Genomic DNA, 12,697 nt, shown 5'->3' on the forward strand with positions numbered 1-12,697 from the left:
TTCCATCTTCCTTCCAATCTCTTTGTAAGGAAGCATCCTTATTTCCCATTTACAGATGGGAAATTGAGGTACAGAGCCATACAGCCTTCAGGGTCATGATGTAGAGCTGAGATCAGGCTCTGTGAGTCCTGGAATTTACAGTCTGATTTTCCTACATCCAATGGACTTTCAAAAAGAGAGGGGAGACTATAACTGAAGACCAGATACTCAGCTGGTGTAAACGAGGGGAGCCTGTTTATATTCAAAGAGCACTAGTTACATCAGCTGAGGATCTGGCCCTGAGATTTTTGTTATTCCTGAATTTCAGCTCAGAAGGACAGAAACATCAGAGGGACAGAAACATCTCCCCAAAGAGCTAGGCTGCTGGGACAGCACAAAGCACTAAGGAACTAGACCGAGAATATTAAGCAGGTGAAGCAGACACTGAAGACAGAGCATTTGCCATCCATTAGTTCCAGTGGTAAGCAGGAGAGAGTGGAAGGTTCCCAGGGTGGGCTCAGTTTGCTCACTGCTCCTGTGATAGGCTGTATTTGTTCCTGAAGCAGAGTTTGAATTTGAAAAATCTTCTTTAAGTGCCTGTTTGTTCCTTCACCAATTGCTTTTGAACTGTCTCCAGGCAACAGAGCTCAACTGTTGCTAGTCTAACAACCCATCCCGAGTACTTTGAGAGAAAACACAGCCTAGAATAGCAGAATTAACATGGTCACAGAGTGCAGCCCATCTTGTGTAGGATCATGAACACCCATCATGAGTAGAGCCCTGAAAATCAGTGGATATTTGCTTTATATCCACAGACACTCACATCCATGCATATGGATGCAGTTATCCACAGCTCATTTTTGCAAATATGGATGCGGATTAAATTTTTTATCCACGCAGGGCTCTAATCATGAGTGGCATGCAAACATCCAGATAATAAATTGCTTTACTGTGCATGCCAAGTACAATACCTCTTTGGGCTATACTTAATTGCGCTCACTGATAAAAAATTACATATTATTTCCAGTGTGAATGTTGTGCTTCAGCTTTCAGCCCTTGGATTCGATTATATCTTTAACTGCTAGACTGAGGCATCCATTATTAAATATTTGTTCCCCCTGGTCTGTACTTAGAGCCTGTAATCAAGACATCCTTTAACCTTCTCCTTGTTAAGAACTAAGATTAAACCAAGGCATGAGATTGGGACTTAGAAGCGGCTATCATCACTGTGTGACTTTGGGCCAGGAACTTCATCTCATTGCAACTCAGTTCTCCATCTGTAAATTAGGGATAACCCTGCTTCTTTGTCTATGTATATCTTGAGGGCAGAGATAGTCTCTCCCACTGTGTTGCATCATGAGGTACTACAGTGCCCTGACCTCAGCTGAGCAGGTACTACTAGGATACAAACAATAATAAAAAGTTTTAAAGGGGCCTTCCCAAAACAGGCGCCTGTGCCTTGCAGCTCACAGAGTTAGAAATCAGCAGTCCTGCAGACATGGTCTCCAATCAACTCTAGGTAAAAGCAGTTAATCATTTCAGGTCAGACACACAAAGGGTATGTCTACACTACCCCGCTAGTTCGAACTAGCGGGGTAATGTATGCATACCGAACTTGCTAATGAAGCCCGGGATTTGAATTTCCCGGGCTTCATTAGCATAAAGCCGGCGCCACCATTTTTAAAAGCCGGCTAGTGCGAACCCCATGCCGCGCGGCTACACGCGGCACAGGCTAGATAGTTCGAACTACGTAGCCATTCCGAACTATCTGTACTCCTCATTCCACGAGGAGTACAGATAGTTTGGAATGGCTACGTAGTTTGAACTACCTAGCCCGTGCCGCGTGTAGCCGCGCGGCATGGGGTTCGCACTAGCCGGTTTTTAAAAATGGCGGCGCCGGCTTTATGCTAATGAAGCCCGGGAAATTCAAATCCCGGGCTTCATTAGCAAGTTCGGTATGCATACATTACCCCGCTAGTTCGAACTAGCGGGGTAGTGTAGACATACCCAAAGCGGTGAGGTAACTTTTTAATGGACCAACTTTGGTTGGTGGACACAAGTTTGTGAGTAAGGGTGTGTCTAGACTACAGAGTTTTGTCGACAAAAGTGGACTTTTGTTGACAAAACTATACCTGCGTCTACACTACCGCTGAGTTCTGTCGACATAACGTCGACAGAACTCAGCAGTTTTGTCGACACTGGTAAACCTCATTTTACGAGGCATAATGCCTTCTGTCGACAGAGTTCTGTCAACAGAAGGTGTTATTGCATGTAGGGTTATGTCTAGACTACAGGGTTTTGTCGACAAAGCAGCTTGCTTTGTCGATAGAACTGAATGTAGTCTAGATGCGCTTTGTCGACAGAAGTTTTGTTGACAGAATCTGTCGACAAAACCCTGTAGTCTAGACGTACCCTTACACTGAGCTCTTCTGCAGCTTAGGGACATTCTAATGCATTGACTCTGCCTGCCCACTTCACAGCATCCCAAATGGCCTTACTTACATAACTTCCAATTGGCAGCATCTGCATTTGGCTGGCTCAACATTGGCCACCAGCATCAGTGCCACCAAAACAAAGAATAGGGCTGTGGAATGGATAAGCAGATTACCAGCCTTAGAGAGGGAACCGGTCTACTCTGTGCATTTGGGAGTTGGACTTGTCTGTATGCATGTGCGTGAGGGGGGAATCTACTCTAGAGCAAGCAGAGGAAAGAATGGTGAGATGGGTTCTGTATAAATTAAGAATTGGGAAAGATTAGAGATTGCCTATAAGTCACTCTGTTAGTGTAGTAAAATAGGTGATTGTTGTGCGTGTTAGAGAGAGATCTCCATGCCCATACACAAACAGACTTTTTAAAGTTACACATAGACTGTGTGGCCCACTAATACTAGTCCAGTCCTGTTTTTTCATATGAAAAGAGGCTCAAATTAATTTTGATTCCTGGCTGAGATTTAGAAGCAGCTCAAAGAGCTACATGTGTATTTGTGCTAGTACTTTGGCATCAAGGAAAAAAGCTTCATCAAAGAGAAAGGAATAGCACGTGGTTAAAGCTTTCAGCTGGAATTCAGGAAAATCTGGGTCCTCATTCTGCCAGAAAATTCCTTTGTAACATCTGTGCCTCAGATTCTCCATTTATACATTGAGAATAATGATCCTTCCTTGTTTGTCTTGTCTATTTAGATGGTAAGCTCTTTGGGGCAGGGATTCTCTCACTATTGGTCCAAACATAACAACGAGCTTCCTATTTTGGCTAGGGCTTCTAGCTGCTTCTGTAACATAATAATAAAAAGAAATGGGAGGTTGGATCGAAATGTTTCACATACTGCAGATTATATAGTACCAGCTCAGAGGCTTTAGGGAAGATCCAAGTGCTGCAGTCTAATGGGATATCAGTATTTTGATTAATGTCCAATAGAAATGCAGATCACATAGCACTTAGCCATTGACAAGCCAGTTTACAACAATCCAAGTCCAAAGGAAGTGTCCAATCCAAGTGCACTTTGGAACTAACCAGTACAAGGATCAGAGTTTAAATTCCTCCAGCTGGTAGCTGAGTGGAAGAATTGGATAAGTTACCTCCTCCCTACCCACAGCCACACACTTTGCTTTAAACTGCCAATTGTCCACAGGTTTGGACAAGTAACATCTGCCTTTCCAAGTCAGACAGGCCTACTAATGCTGCTGCAATTCATACTTTTACATAAGTATGACAGACCCCACAGGGCTACCTGAGAGACAGTCTATGTGCAACGTAGAAAAAATAAGTTTTTTTTCCAGTTGAATTGGGACCAATTTAATAATTTATTTGCTGTAATTTTATAATGCCAGAGATTGAAATGTATCATGATATTTGGCTCCAGGCTGAGGTCCAGGATAGGGATGTTACATTTTGATTAATCAGCTAATCGAATAGTCGATGGAATTTCCACTGACTACTCAATTAGTCAATAAGGGGGAGCCCTGTGTTGCTCTTGTACATTTTAAAAGCAGAAGCACAGCAGTCGGAACCGGTGCAAGCGGGGAGTGCGTCAGTCCCAGCTCGCACTGTTACCCTGCTGTGCCTCTGCCTCCTTTGCCCCCCATGGAAACGGTGCTGGGAGGGAACGGGGTTTTAAGATGACTCTCCCAGCCCTGGCTCCTGCTCCCTGCCACCTTGTTGCCTCTCTCTGATAGAAGCAGCAAAGGTAGGGTGGGAAGAGACTAGTCGAGTCACTACTTGACTATCTGATAAAAATAAGCTTATCAGTTGGTCAACTAGTCACTTACATCCCTAGTCCAGGAAGTCTGGATATTAACTAAGATAGGCAGAGTGATATAACGGATAAGGGAATAAAATGAGATTCAGAACTGGTTTCTCCTCCCGGCTCTGCTACGTGCTGTGTGAACTGAGGCAAATCACAATCTATCTTGTATTTCAATTCCCTATCTGTGAAACAGGGAGATGGCTGTGATGTACACTGGTGCTGAGGGCCATATTATCTAACAGACACAAATATCCAGTGTCAACTACAGTGGGATCTGAAAATAGAACATCGGGTTCACCTTGAGCAGAAGCATCTGCTGATTCTGACAAAACTAAAGGGACAGCTTAGAAACAAAGCTGTAAGCATGAACTCTTAAAACTCAAGGTGTTTTTTAATTGCAGTTCACTTTTAAGGTCTGGCAACTTTCTTCTTGTCAAATTACAATGGAAGACAAGCTGATCCAAGTCAGGGCTCTGGGTATAAACTTGCATTGACAAGATTTGTATTTGATTGCAACAGGCTGAAGATTCATAAAAAAACTTCAATACAATGTTTAATTTGCTATGCACAGCACTCTCAAAAGCAGCAGTCCTGAGAAAAGGGAAGGTATCTCACTGCTCTCAGAGCACCTTAACCAGATCACCCTGGCATCTTTTGACCAAATCCAACAGAAGTCCAACATGGTGAGTTGAACCCCTACCAAACTCCAGGTCAGCAACTCTGCTTTAAGGTCAGAGTACAGAGAGTCTCTTTAGATTTTGACAACTTGGGCAGCAATGCAGGGACTCTTTCGTTCTTCCTCTGGATCATGCCTCTGTATGTACAGGCGGCTGTAGGTCCCCCCCACCTGGCCTTTGGTGAGCCGTCCTGGGTTCACACAGACACAGCCTAAAACATCCTGTGGAGAGATAGAGTGCACATAATGAAGTAGCCATAGAACAGGTAAGAATTCAGTCACAAGCAATCACCTCAGATTTCAAAGCTATTGGTTGATTTGAAGTGATTTCCACCTCTTCAGATGCTACTGTGATATAAACTAAATTATAATAGCAAAGTGCCTCCACTGAGAGCAGGGCCCATAGTACTGAATGCTGCAGAGAAATGGAGTGAGAAACAGGGTACGTCAAGACTACAGGCTTTTGTTGACAAAGGCTTTGCTTTGTCGATATGAGAGTGTGGACGCAAAGGACAGTGTAGATGCAATAAAGCCTTCTGTAGACAGAACTCTGTCGACACAAGGCGTTATTCCTCGTAGAATGAGGTTTACCGCCATCAACAAAACTGCCAAGTTCTGTCGACATTATGTCAACAGAAGTCGGCGGTAGTGTAGGCGCAGGTATAGTTTTGTCGACAAAAGGCCACTTTTGTCGACAAAACCCTGTAGTCTAGACACTCCCCCAGTCTCTCACTGGCCCAAACAGCTAACAATCTAAATAAAAGGGGGGAGGGGAACGGAGAATGACTTGAGCAGGGTCAGTAAGACAGTCGTAGAGCCAGGAATAGGACCTAGGACTCCTGATTCAGAGCCCTAGCCACTGAACTATACTGCCTCACAAGACAGCAAGTTCCAGTTGGGCTGCTGCATTCCAATAATATTTCAACAATTTTAGCCCTACAGCAGCTGCAAACCACAAGGCTGATTTTGTGCTTTTAACAGCTCCTCTGCCAGACTGGATCAGACCAGTGTATCCCTCTAACCCAGTACAGTATCTGACACTGCCAATACCAAAAGCTTTAGAGAAAAAAACCTGAAAGAAACCCTGTAATTATGGCATCATCTGCTCATAAGGGGAGTTAGAGATGGTTATGTTCTGCTGCAGGAGGTTTGGCTATTTTTTTATCCTTACTTCTGTAACTCTAGGGATTCCTGCTATCCACATAAATGCCCTAATCCTTTTGGAATCCTGCTAAGCTCTTTAACCTGTCTAGAGGTTAATTTCAGAGGCAAGGAGGCAACAAGGCTCTCATTGCTCCCACTGTAACTCCTTAAAAGTTACTCCACAACCTCAAAAACATTTACAGCCCATCCCTGAGTTGCGAACGGTTGACTTACGACCGTTTGCAGTTACAAGCAAAACTGTTGTAAATGGCAGACCCCAGGTTACGAACGTGATCCGCGCTTACAAACAGCGCAGTCGCATGTAATTCTATGGGGTCCAACTTACGAACAAACCAAGTTGCAACCAATTGCTTGGTCCGTAACCGGTTCGTAAGCCGGAAGAGGGCTGTACACTGAAGGCTAGGGATACTGCTGTGACAACTAATCCCTTCTCTGCAATCAGAGAGGGAGTTACAGTAATAAATACTTTCTCTCATCTATGGATGAGAAAAAAAAAACTAGCTTGTCAAATGAAAGAGGAAGATAGGCTGGGCCTATTCTGATCTGGAACATGATCAAGTCCACTCTTACAGATTAGTTGAGTAAAATTTTCAAACCTGCTTTCATGAGTAGGAGATTAAGACCCATTACCCAAGTGACTTAGATCCTTCAGTGTCCTGGACACTTCTGAAAACCAATGCAACTTTGTCACTTCTACAAAATGGATCTTAGGCACTATTGAAAATTCTATCCAATGTTTGGCATTGAGAGCACAGAAATGGCATTAACAGATCAGAGCCCCATTCCTACCTCTCATCTTGGTCTTCTCGTAGGTCAAGTTCCTTACGGAGGCTAGGATTCTCAAAGGCAGCCACTTCCCAATGAATTCCAGCGACAAATATGTGTATAACTCCCTAGGCCTCACTGAAAATCCCAGACAAAATGTTTTTATGCTCCCAGCTTACCTTAACAAAATATCTCAGCTCAGATGGAGTAATGAGGATATCCGGGGTGACTGGCCAAGGTACATAATTATAGAAGTTCTCATAATCAATGTTCATCTCTTCCGAGGGAGGGTAGAGTGGGTAATAACTGTATGGATCAATTATTGATTACAATTAAATACAGCCATCTTTTTGCCCCATCCTCCTCACCTGCTGTCAGCCAGGTGAACAAGCATCAGCCCCATTTCTCCAGGATCTTAAGGCTAGTGAGTTGCGCTATGAGTAGTGCCTCTGTTTACAGAAGCAGAAAGTTGTTCAAAAATGAAACTGAAAGCCTAATGCTCCATAACTATGCCTCAGGCAGAACAAAATCCAGTGGCTGGAAATTGAAGCTAGACAAATTCAGACTACAGATGTGGTACACATTTGCAACAGTAACATAAAATTAACTCCTGAAATAACTTAACCAGGGACTTCGCATTCTCCATCGCTTGGAACAGTCGTTCAATCAAGACTGGATGTCTTTCTAAAAAGATATGCTCTAGCGCAAAAGTTATAGGATCAATGCAGAAATTATTGGGAAAGTCTGCCTGTATTAAGTAGGAGGTCAGATTTGATTATCATCATGGTCCCTTCTGGCCTTAATGCCTATGAATCTTATGCGTTCATCTACACCAGCCCAGGGCAGGTATAGAACACTACTGAGTCACAATGGTGGTACTTTTATACCACTCTCCACTTATGTAAATGATTACACAAAATGCTGGCACCAGAGTAGAATGCCCAATGTCAGGCACTTTCACTTGGACAAGGATTTTTGATTAACTCTAAATCCAGAAACTGTTCTTACCTTCTCTGTGTTAGGACATGCTTAAGGATTCGAGTGAACCGGTCTGAGACACCAGAAGAGCTGTTTAAGAAAAACATCCAAAATTTAGCTGCAAAAAACAGGGGGGGGGGTCATGTTTCTTAAGAAGATAATTTATTTGCTTTCTATCGAGCAGATGGCCTTGTGGTTAAAGCACTGGAGTAGGACATATCTGGATTCAGTTCCCAGCTCAGCCACAAACTTATGGTGTTACTTTGGGCAAGTCACCTAGCCTATACCTCAATTCCAAATCTTTAAAATGGGGATAATACATTTTCCTTTCTCTCACTCTGTCAATCTGGTCTTCTTAGACTGTAAAATTCTTCAGGGCCAGTGACCACATAGTAAGATTTCGTGCAAGGAACAAAAAACCAAGGCTCTGATCTTTGCTGAGGCCAGTAGGCATTACTCTAGTACAAAATAATAATAGCAGTTAAACCAGCTAAACATAACAAGTTTGACTTTGTTTTTACATTCTGTTAAGAGCCTCAGACTCTCATTAAAATAAAGTTCTCTAATTTAAAACAGACACTTGACTTGTGAACACATCGTAACATGCTGCAGCTAGGAGAAAAACGCCTTGAGAATAAATGCCATCCAAGTTTTATTTGGCAGGCTGGATGCCAATGAAACAGAGTCTGCAAGGAAACAAAGAGTGCATGCTTAATTAAAGGAACACTGAGGATAATGCAGGAGTTTCAGTAGCTTATTCTAGCTCCACATTTCTAAAGTTCTGCTAAGATTTGTATTATGGTAGTCCCTAGAAGCCACAACTGAATTTGGAGTTACAGCATGCGAGGCATTGTACCCAGTAAGCATAAAAGATAGCCTCAGGCTCTGCCCCAAAGAATTTACAGTCTAACGAGACAGAGTGAGAGTTGAACATGGACGCACAGAGTGGGGAAGGGATTTCAAGGTCATTGGCAGAGCCATGATTAAAACATGGTTTTCTTGACCTCCTTCTGTCCAATGCCCTATCCCCTAAGCCACACTAGATCCAGCCAAGTCTTTATTCCAAGAAGTCCTCTTGCTACAGTTTTTCAAAAATCCTTCCCCAAAACAAAGCTATTCAACTGCTTTGTAACCAGGAGAGATAAGACCATGGAGATGGGCAATCTATTCAAGGCTAGATTTGATCAGAATGGTTTAGGGATGCATTTGCAGGGGCATCACCTTTTGGATTGGATACTACACAAACCCAGAGTTCCGTGTTGGGTTTCAGAGACAGCAGTTAACTAGCAGGAATTTAGAGAGAAGCAACCAAAGGGCTAGAGGGAATAATTTATGAGGGAAGATTCACATGAAGAAAATATGCAGGTCTTGACTAGAGGACGGCTATGGGGGTAGGGGAGATAATGATAAATGCTGTCAAGTATTTGTAAACACCAAGGAGTGTGTGGAGTTGTTTAAGCTGGTCAGTGAGGAATGTATGTGCGCATACATGCACATTCAGTACCTTAGAGCTTGTCTGTGTGCTCATACCAGTTTAACTTAAGGAATTATTTTAAACCCATTTAGTCATACTGGTATAAAGGACTATATGGACACACTTTTCTTAAATTTAAGCTAGACTTACTTGGTTTTAGCTATGCCTTCACTCAGAAAAAGAGGTCTGTTTTTATCAATGGAAAAATAATGTGTTAGCAGTCTTGTTGTAACAACATAGTAGAGACAAAGCACTTAAGTTTAGGGAGGCACTGGGACCTAATGGAGCTTAGAAGACCTCAGTTCTAACCCTAGCTTGTCATCCAGTAGGCTCATGGCCCTTGGATAAATTACGTCTCTCTGTACCTCAGTTTTCCTATCTGTGAAATGGGGATAATAATAGTTTGTAATATGCTAAGAGGTCACTAATGCTGAGTGCCACATAAAAAGCTAGGAATTACTAGATCAAAATAAGCTGCACTTAAAGAAGTATCCACCCAGTAGTTTACACTAGCTTAACTCAACTCATTCAAGGGCAATCACAGAAAAGACCACTACAACTAGGAGTGAGCCTCCCTGGGTAGGCAGATTTTTGCTAGTGAGGCTCAAGCTACCGGTAGCAGGGCTCAAGCCAGAGCACTAAAAATAGCAATATGGACATATTGGCTCAGTGTGGATTGCAGGGAGCTGGGAAGGTTAGAGAGCCAGTCAGGACACCCACATTGCTACTTTTAGTGCATTAGCATGAGTCTTTCTACCTGGACTGGGAGCAGGGGCGACTCGTGAAGTGGGACCCACAGGGCTCATCGGCCATGTGATCCCCCCCAATTCTCCCTTTGCCCCAAGGCCTGCCTTGCTCTCTCCCCACACTTGCTCCGTTCTTGCCCTGCCTCTTCACCCCCCGACCAATACAGGCTGGGGATTAGTGGGACTGGGATCTGCTCCCCCTGCAGTGGTAGAGCAACATGGTCCCAGCTCACTCTGCTCCCCCACCTGCAATTGCTCCACTTCCTGCCAGTGAGCAGGGATGGTGGTTGTTCCACCCCTCCCCGGAGTAACACTGCCCTCTTGCCCCTTCTGCTCACGGCATTGGGGGTGCATGTGCCATGCGTCCATCACCTCTGGCTGGGAGTCCCAGCTGCAGTGTAGACATACCCTACAGCTGCTCAAATCAGTGTCCTACTTAAAAGTGCAGCAGCACGGAATGCCTAACATCCTCCCAGAACAGGGGTAGCCAACCCGTTAGAGACAAAGAGCCAAAATAGTGGTGGACCGAGTGCAAAGAGCCACGTACTGGGGTGGGGGGGAGTTGTTGAGGGAAAAAAAGATGCGCCGGGGGAAAATAGGTGCCGGTACACCACCCCAGGGCATACCATCACAGAAAAAGCACTGGGAAGGGGTGAGAGGTGCAAGGTCTGGGAGGGAATTTTTGTGCAGGAGGAAATAGAGAAGAGGATGCAGGCTCAGGGAGGGGGCTCCAGGCTGGAGAGTGTTGGGGTTAGGAGGAAGGTTGGGGTGCTGAGAAAGCCACAGGCTTGTGGCTGTGAGGGTGCAGGAGTTTGGGCTGGGGTGAATGAGGGGCTCAGGGCAGGGAGGCTGGGAGGCTCAGGACACAGATTTGCAGTATGTGGATGGTGCAGGAGTGGATGGTGCAGGAGTGTTGTGGCAGAAGACTGGGGATATGAGGGTGCAGGAGTTTGGGGATATGAGAGGTTCAGGACAGGGGGTTCCAGTGCACAATAGGCTCACGTTTGGAGTCGGGGGGGGGGGGGGGGGAAAGGGGTTGCAGGAGTGTTATGATGCTGCAGCCAGAGGGGGACTTGGCCCCAATTGGCCAGGCTTCATTTTTAAATAAAATATTATGTCAAACACAAAATGTTTTAGTTTTGTCTTTATTTATGAGAGGGGCAGGGAACCTGTTTTGAGTCAGGGGTCACTGACCCAAAGAAAAGTCAATCGGGGCCACACAAGTGAGATGCAAAAAAAAAAAAAAAAAAAAACCCCTCCAAAATCCCCCAAGCCTCACTAATGTGGCCCCAACTGTGCTGGTGGGGACAGGGTGCTGGGATAGGGTGCTGGGGCATGTGGCAGAGTGCTGGGGCACGGTGCCAATGGATGCCAGTGGGTGCTGGGGCAGGGTGCCAATGGATACCAGTGGTTGCTGGGGCAGGGAACTAGTGGGGGTCTGGGTGGAGGGGAGGGGACAGGGACTGGTAGCTGGGGATCTTGCAGCTGCACACCAAGGCCCAGGAAGTGCATGGGCTGCTCCCCCGTCTCCCAAACAGCAGTGCGGTACCTGAAACGCTGGTCCATCGTGCGCCTGATGCATTCCTGCATGGGGGGAGGAAGGGTCCTGGACTGCGCCAGCAACAAATGCTTGGGCAGCGCATGCCTTGCCCCTCCGCTAACCAAGCAGCTGGAGCTGGCATTCTAGGGACTTTATTCCCCCACTGCCTTCCCGCGCGGGGAGAGGGGGAGTCCTGGATCGCGCCAGCCCCAAACGCTCGGGAAGTTTCCAATGGCAGCGCGCACCACCGGAGCAGCCGGAGCCTGCGCAGTCCTGGACTCCCACACCCTCGTGCAGGAAGGCAGCAGGGGAACCAAGTCCGCAGTGTACAACGGACCAGCATTTTAGGTACAATGATGGCTGTTGGGGGGAGGGGGTAAAGGGAAGAGGAGGAGAGCAGCCCACGTACTTCTGGGACCTGGTGCGCAGCTGCAGAACTCCCTCCCACCCTGCAGGAAGCCCGTGCTACCTCCGTTGTCCCTGGAGATAGTATCAGCGCAGCGTTCATCTTGGGGGTAGGAGGCAGCGCCGGTGAGCACAGGGGAGCCAGGGGCCGTTGGGGAAGGCTCAGGGGTGGCTTTGCAAGCTGCACTTTGGGGTCAGGGGAGGGAGGGAGAAGAGCTGCATGTGGTCACCCTGTCCCAGAAGGCACTCCATGTATGGTACTTGCATGGGGAAGTAAACAGTGGCCACTATACACACATTCCTTCCTCCCCAGGTTGTCTCTCTACACCCCCTAGCCATAAGCAATGTTATGGGACATTAATGGGAGGAAAAACCCCCACCAATTTGTGCAAGAGAACTGGAATCCCCACAGTACTGGGAAATCAAGCATTTCACTCCCAGGACCCAAACACATGAATGGCTCTGGCCAACAAGCATACACCCATCCAACTTAACATGTGAATACCTTCAAATGTTCCTTCTCTCCACCGTGTATGACAGGAGTTCAACCACCAAAGCTAGACAAAAATGCCTAGCTATGGTCAATAACAATTTCCCCCCAGAACAATTATATTGCAGCAAAATACCATGAGAGGGCTGGAATCTTGCTGTCTGGTCAGTCATGATTACACAGATGGGAGTTAACACAACACCACAGACAGAACAAAAAGGACACAAGTCAGTATA

General features: G+C 45.8%; 1 protein-coding gene across 1 annotated transcript in view; it reads right to left on the reverse strand.

The window, feature by feature from the left end:
• Positions 1-4,593: 4,593 nt before the first annotated feature.
• The window catches only part of POLA2 (DNA polymerase alpha 2, accessory subunit), a 53,062-nt gene continuing 44,958 nt past the window's right edge, over positions 4,594-12,697 (reverse strand). The window contains exons 16-18 of the mRNA XM_075939137.1: positions 7,837-7,896; positions 7,008-7,134; positions 4,594-5,121 (exon numbers count right to left, since the gene is read on the reverse strand). Coding sequence (XP_075795252.1) covers positions 4,975-5,121; positions 7,008-7,134; positions 7,837-7,896 — 334 coding nt within the window. The 3' untranslated portion in view covers positions 4,594-4,974. The remainder of the gene's footprint in view (positions 5,122-7,007; positions 7,135-7,836; positions 7,897-12,697) is intronic.

Source organism: Pelodiscus sinensis, chromosome 11 (assembly GCF_049634645.1).
Source record: "Pelodiscus sinensis isolate JC-2024 chromosome 11, ASM4963464v1, whole genome shotgun sequence".
Lineage (NCBI taxonomy): Eukaryota > Metazoa > Chordata > Testudines > Trionychidae > Pelodiscus > Pelodiscus sinensis.